General features: G+C 39.7%; 1 protein-coding gene across 5 annotated transcripts in view; it reads left to right on the top strand.

Moving 5' to 3' along the window:
- FOXP2 (forkhead box P2) overlaps positions 1–7,500 on the top strand; it is a 436,438-nt gene that overhangs the window by 388,314 nt on the left and 40,624 nt on the right. For all 5 annotated transcript variants that reach the window (XM_049814074.1, XM_049814075.1, XM_049814073.1 and 2 more), the window contains 2 exons: positions 3,224–3,311; positions 5,765–5,848. In XM_049814074.1, the coding sequence (XP_049670031.1) occupies positions 3,224–3,311; positions 5,765–5,848 (172 nt within the window). The remainder of the gene's footprint in view (positions 1–3,223; positions 3,312–5,764; positions 5,849–7,500) is intronic.

Here is a 7,500-nt window from a genome sequence, read left to right as displayed (position 1 = left end):
AGCTTATAATAGCTCTGGCTGGAACTGAGCATAGTGCAGACAGGTTCTGTGTATATTCCTCCACGTAACTCTGCCAGTGCACCTCATCCTGACCTATAGCACTTTGCTATTTTAGTCCTGGGCTGCTTTTGAGAGAGACTGACAAGAGTGCCGAGTTATATAGAGGTTAATTGATATGGGTAAATGTCCACTAGAATTTTTGTGGAAACTATCGCTCTTCTTTCCTCTAATGGTTTATTATCTTTTGCTTTGCAGACTCCAAATCTGTTTGCAAAAAAAAAATAGTACATTGTGACCCACTTCGATATTTATTCCAGGGTGTTCCTAGAATATATCATCCCCTATCTACCTCTTTTAGAACATGCTGTACTGTTTATATTCAGTTCAGTTGTCAATAATGCATTCATTCTAGTCTGCTTTATAATGCTACGTGTAGTTCATAATTTGCCTACTGACTTCCTAATATGTTGCAAATTTAATCAGGAGAAAATCCTGTTTCTTCAACAATGGGATAAACAGCAAAATAATGAAATAAGCTGCACGTGTGTTGCACAGTCTACTTTACACTTTCAAACCAATAACTCAGCTCTTCAGGAACATTTTCCTGTCCTCTAAGATATTTTCTCCCCTCAAAAAAAATATCTGGTTTTCTCAATTATAAATCGGGTTAACATGGGATTAGTAAAGGATGCAGACAAGATAAAAGATTAGGAATATGCCAATGAAGTCTGAAAATTGACCAGCACAACTTGTACATAACTTAAAAGGCATGACAAGAAACCAAAAAAACCCCTTTGGAATGATTCCCAGCCTTCTGGAGGAAAGAATGTGTGTCTGTCTTGGCAGATTGCAGCATATTGGACCCTAAAACTGCAGCAACTTTATACAGAGAAAAGTTATTTTAGAGCTTTTTAAAAATGCATTAGACCTAGTTTTTCTTTCACTATGTTGCCTGTACATGCATGATAAATAAAGCAAGCCTACTTCACAGGCAAAAAAGATCAGAAAAAATAATTCTTAAAACAATTTTTACACTCTTAATGTTCCCATAAAATAGCTTTTCTCCAAAATGCACAGCACAAGTAACCACATGACGTGAAAGTATGGCAGAAGAGATGTGTATATCTCATGAGTTTCCGAAGATTACTGTGTTAACTCTCAGCAAACGTGCCACAGTCTCCCAAGTTACTGTGTAATCACAGTGAAATTACATTATGCTGGACTTTCTTCTCCCACACTGCATACGGCTGCTACATTTAAAGTTCCTCAGGGCAAGGACTGTGTCTGTATCTATTTTGTAAGGTGTTATGCAAACATATGGTGTTTAATAAATAATCATGAGTAAGCAGTAACCTCAAATTCGGGCCAGGAGATCTTTTATACCTATGCCATTGCTTACTGTCGTGTGTTATACAGGTACAACCGTGTGCATATGTAGGTGAGCATACACGCATGTGGAAATACAGTGGTGTGTACTGGTGATAGCAGTGATGATGCAAAGGTGAAATCTGTCTCCAGTCCTTTTTCTGGCAATTTTGTACCCAATTAACTGAAAACATTAAACCATTACATTAACAGACCACCCGCTGTCGTGCCTATGTAATCGAGGGAGTAAAATTCTTTTGAATCTAAATTTCAGAAAGAAGTGAATGTTACGTTCTGAGCAACTACCTAGGTTTTAGACTGATTGTGCATTTTTGCACCAATGGGGAGAATGAAGTCGGTTCCTTTGAAAATAAATAAATTTTAGGTGTTATGACTCACGTAAAGGAAATGTGGTGTCATTGGTGATGCTTGAACTTAGTGTAAACTACCAAGCAAGTTACATGTATACTCTTAAACAATTTTATATTAGAAGAATGAACAAAATCTTTCATCATTACTTATACCTCTTCCCCAGCCATGCCTTTTGCAAGGATAGCAGAACCTGTTGTATTTTACTCACCTGCAAACCCCATCATTGTGTCCTAAAACTGTGAAGTCATGATTTAAATCAAAAGAGACAAATTTTAGTAAAAGTGAGATGCAGTCCTCTCTATTTCTCCGCTGTTTTTGATGAACACATTTTTCCCCATAGACTAACAATCAAATAACTACATAGTTCTCTGATTAATTCTGCTAAAAAAGTAAAAGCAGAAGCTATATTTCCTTCGTGGTATAGATGACTTAGTTCCTGTAACTGTGAGACTGTCTGTGACTGTAGTTCTTGCGAAGCTTACCCCTCGTGCCTACAGTGGAAACAGCCGCTAAATCCACAAAGGCAGAACTCCTTTGCTCCCATTTCTTCTTTAGCCTGATCCTTATGTTTTCTTCTCAGTGGAGCAGCAAACCCACTATTAAAGCTCCAAAAGGGACTTCTTTCATCCTGGAAGAGAGAGAATAAACTGAAAGCACTGTCCTTCAAAAAACAGTATTAAATGAGTTTTGGAAAGTTGTACTCGATTGAAACATATGGGGGACAGCCACTTGGGTCTGGGCTGGACTGTAGTTACGGACAGCCGCTCTCTGAGGTCCTCCTTCCCTGTTGGCAGAGTGTGGTTCTGTTTTGCTAAACTCGCACGTGTAGCTTGAATCCCTCCCAGGAGGCTTGCTGTGTGTGTAAGGTGTGTAGCTGTTCCTTCCCCTGCCTTTACCTTGCACACTCTTCCTCGGACCGGGGAGCCTGATCACTGCCATCATCTTCAGAGGCTGCTTCTGGAAACTGCAGTGAAAATCAGGGATGTTCCCCTACAGCTCTGTTTTGGGGAAGGGAGAACAGATGTTCTGTTGGTTTTGCTTAATGATGAAAGAGCAGGTAGAGAATTCTTAACAAAGTCTACATTAATTCACAGTAGTTCAAGCAGCATCAAAGCAATTATATCTTTTGAAGAATCATTTGTAAGGTGTTCTCTGCTCATCTGCACCAGCAACAGGGAGTGGAAATCAGTTCAGTCACTCTACCAAATACTGATAACTAGTTACTTTGGCCTTTAGATGGCATATGTGACCTGGGAGATAGGAACTGGGTAGCTGGCATTCATCACTGAGAAAGTTTGTAGAACTAAATGAAATAATCGGGTTTATTATTTTGTACTGTTGTATGTAAGGCATGCTCTGACCAGGTCTTTTTGCATAACTCCCATTGAAACTGATGGAAGCCATATGCACAGGAGAGAAAAGCGGACTCGTGAAGAAATTGTCCTCATCTTAACACTGTCTTACTAGTGTTCTCTTTCTTCTCTAGGCACCTTAACAATGAACATGCATTGGATGACAGAAGCACTGCTCAGTGTCGGGTGCAAATGCAAGTGGTTCAGCAGTTAGAAATACAGGTTTGTTACATGGATGTGTTATCCTATTACGTATTTGCTGTTAACCTAAACTAAATTGAAAACATTTGCCTTAGTGACTCTAGCTTAAAGCCATGTGTTTCTTGCATGAAGTTTGTTGATATTCATGAACAAGTGGGGTTTTTTTACTTAAAGACTTTTCACATTATAAATTATGCAATAATTATCTAACATCAGCATTGTCTACAGTATTTTGCTTGAACTAAGACCCCAATTCCATTCATCACGAATGAAAAATGCAGTCCCTGGAGCAAAGACTGGTTCCAAGCCGTCCTCAGTTCTTGAAATGCTGGGTCAGGACCCCTCTTCCTTCTTCCCCTTCTGACCCAATGCTTGTCTGTGCCATTCTGCAGGGCAAAGGAGTAGCAGAGGGTATCTCCGGCCGAAATGACTCCCAGCCTGATGGTGGGCATTTTTCTGCGAGCAGAAGGTGCAATGTCAGACCCACCCAGGGAGGTCCCGGGGGGGTCCTGTGCCTGGGACCTCGGGACTCGGGTGCCCCGTTCAGGCTGTAACCGTTAGAGGTCACTCCCTGTATGTGAATGCTCCCTCCAGCTTACGCAAGAAGTGCCGAGTACCCCTGGGGTCTCCCGGTATTGAGACTACGCTTACCAGGCTACCGAGGCTGGGCACAGACCTCGACAGCCCAAAATGACCGTGCTGGACGGACACTTACACCGCACCGTCCCCTCCCGCCTGTGCCGGAGTCGGAGGAGGGCATTTCTCAGGAGTCCCGTCCCCTCTTGGGACATTTCAGAGGAGCTCAAGGGACGCAGCAAGGGCCTGAGATTTTTTCTCCCCGTTCGTTGCCCTGTGTGGAGAAAGAGGGATAAATACCGTTCAGCTTTCTCGCCTTTTAGCGTATTGTCTCACTGTTCTCATGCATGTAAGAATACTTGTTCTTCTTTCAGCCAAGGCGAACTGTTTGGGTCTTTTGTATTTTAATACTGGAAACCCAAAGCAATGAGAGGAGTGTACAATAATGTAATTTCTGTTCAAATGAAAGCTTTATAAACCCAGGCAAAGCTGCAGTTTCTTTCAGAAGATTTGCAGGATAGTGTTAGCTTAATTTGTTAGGAATTTACGTCATGGCAAATAGCATGTCTCTAAAGTGTCACACACATAATATGAAGCCTAAGAAGAAACGTTTTTGCCACCCCCTGACTCAAATGTTCTTAAATTAATGATACACTGACCAAATTATATCCAGCATACCCAAAATATCTGCAGTAATACAGGTAGTTTCCTCTTCTTAAAATTACTTACAAGTTGTTTTCCTTAGTCCAGTCGCAGTCTACAGGTGTAACTCTTGAGCTGAATTCACACAAGAAGGTATTACAGAACTCTCCAGAAAATGGCAGCATTAAACACCAAGTGATTCTTGTTGCAATGAATGTTGTAACCGTGTTGTAGATATCAAAAGCCGTATCACTAGAATACAATTCTGAGCATTCCTTCTTGCAACCTAGCTTTTAAAAAAAAATTATTCTTTTCGTGTTGTAAGAAATATTTTCCTCTTTTTTGTTCTGATATTTTTATCAACAAGCTACATATTTCAAACACTTCCTCCTTTCTTTTTTTTTTTAAATTTGGTAATTTGTTTGAGTCTGAAACTACAAATATTTACGTAGCATATGATGAGAAAATGGTATCGGTTAGGAAAAAGTACAGGTTCCAGTAACTTGATGTTTTCTAAAGGCAGCGTAAGGGCTGCTTACGAACTGTTTACCATTTACAAAGGCTAGGCTGTAATGTAACAGTCCAAGTGAAGATTTAGCTTGCAGTGTGACCAATTATGCCATTTTTTGCTTTGTCTGACTGCTAGTGAAGTAAGGTCCATCAGTTGTAATGAGACCCAGTGCAGTGTCGATGCCGACTCGGTGGCAGAGTTCAGCGTTTCACACTGCCTGGGCCCTGTCACTCTATTGAATTAGATTGATGATGGCAGATTGCAGGGGGCACTAACTGGACCTCAGTGGGAAAGGATGAAGTGTGTAGACAATCCTGGCAGGCACTGTGCTTTGAGGACCCTTCACCCCTTCACAGCTGTTGGCACTAGTCCATTGCTAACAGTGTCCACAGGACTTTAAAGAGACACTATGGGCCTTCTAATTTATGGTCTTAGTAACTTGTTACTGTCGAGGCAACTGTGACCTCAATTCTCTTATTGACAAAAAGATGAAGTGTTATTTGTTTTCTCTGACCTTTTAACATATGAAAGGCTATAAAAGTTTTTTGGTGGGTTTTTTTTTTATTGTTTTCTTTCTTTCCATGTCCAAAGTTGCATTTCCTCTCAGATAAGTTTCTACTGACATAGACTTTTATATGCAGGAATCATTACACCAAGACAGGCTCGATGATAAGATGTATCACTGCAGTAAAATAGCTGTATCAGTCATTTCTAAAATGCTTCTGATCTCACTCTTTCTTAACAGCTTTCTAAAGAACGCGAACGTCTTCAAGCAATGATGACCCACTTGCACATGCGACCCTCGGAGCCCAAGCCATCTCCAAAACCTGTAAGTGCATATTGCTTTATAAACAGTAAATAGGTCTACGAATGTAGCAGACTAAGAAAATGAACAATTTAGTGACAGTTGGAAAACAATGAGTGTGATGAAAAATATGGCAATAACATGAAGGTAAAATGCAATAGCTTGTCAAATTGTATGTTTCTTTAAAAGTAATGCTATCTTTTACAAAATCTATCCAATCTACACCATAGGTGACACTAAACAAAGTACACCTATAAGTGTCCAAATCATTGCCTTGGGACTGAAACTAGAGAGAATATCTTTTTGTGATAGATTTACAGATATTAAAAGGAAACCCACTTTGAAAGATTTGAAGTTCAGTGGACTCCGTGGCAGTAAAAAGTAAATGTAAAAAGAATTTAGGTACTTAGTAGATTTCTTAAATTACTTACAAGAGACACAAATAAACAATTTGTTATTCTTAAACGAACGAAAATGCTATTTTATGCCGCGAATTTAAACAATTGTAAACACGGGGGTTTGCTCAATTTCTGTCAAGAGCGCAATGTTATGCATCCCCCGTGATGTTGCTGGGGTTGATACGGGCACTGAAAAGTCCCTGTTGCTCCCAACAGCTGCACGGCGCTGCGTCAGGCCCCAGTTGTGCAGCTGGATCTGCAGTCAGATCCACACTCCATTAAGCCGAATGTGGCTTCATGGAAGCAAAAGTACTGTCTGATGCAGGTCCAGTTTTGCACTGTCACGGTGTCAGGCATTGTAGTACTTACAATATACTATGCTTAGATAAACTGCACTTAAAAGAGAAGCTGTGTGATACATTAACTGTTCATTAATGTTAACCATGACGGTAACTTTTGTACGTACAATATGAAAAGGATATACCACTACTTGGAAGATGAAATGCTGGGGTATCGATGAAAATCTGTCTCTATCAAAGTCAGGAAATGTAGGCAGAAGGAACGGAATCTCTTTTAAAGAGCACGCTTGCATATCACGCCCAGTTAATGTTTACGTAGAAGGACAGCATACTCCATCTCTTGTGTTTTCAGCTCCACGTACTTCAAAGAAAATCTTTGAGGGCACACTTTATAAGCTGATGATGAATGAAGAAAGTGTTAGCGTTTCCTTAACCCCTACCTTAGTGAGAGAAAATTTAGATGCATTATTTTCACTTTCATTAGCCTAACTAAAGTCTAATTTTTATTTTAGATTATCTACTAGGGAAAGACATTTGGAAACCTTAATTTTTGTGTGTGTGGCCTGTATATTAATAAAGCAATCTGAGTGCTTTTCCATCTCCATGCATTGTGAAGTTTTTCTGTCATGCAGGCTTCTCAAGCAATTCGGGTTAGATTCCAAATGCTGCTGAACTATGTGGGAAAAGGTTTTCAGAACACATTTCTACTACTTAATTATTTTAACCCCAGATGATCTGTAGTCTATCAAAATTTTGAGAATATTGTTTCTTTACAGTTTTAAGCGACTGCCTCATTTCAATAAGATTATTTTTCTCATTCCTTCCTATAGTATAATGTAGATAATCACAAGACAGAATAATTGTCTCATAAATCCATCAGGAATCTGCAGCTTGTTCTTTTCCAATTAATTATTCAATCAGTAAATTTTTTAAAACTCCAGCAGCATGGTTACATCTACACTAATAAAGAATTTTCAGC

Source organism: Accipiter gentilis, chromosome 11 (genome assembly GCF_929443795.1).
Source record: "Accipiter gentilis chromosome 11, bAccGen1.1, whole genome shotgun sequence".
Taxonomy (NCBI): domain Eukaryota; kingdom Metazoa; phylum Chordata; class Aves; order Accipitriformes; family Accipitridae; genus Astur; species Astur gentilis.
Note: the sequence above shows the minus strand (reverse complement) of the source record. Positions and strands in the feature narration are given on the sequence as shown.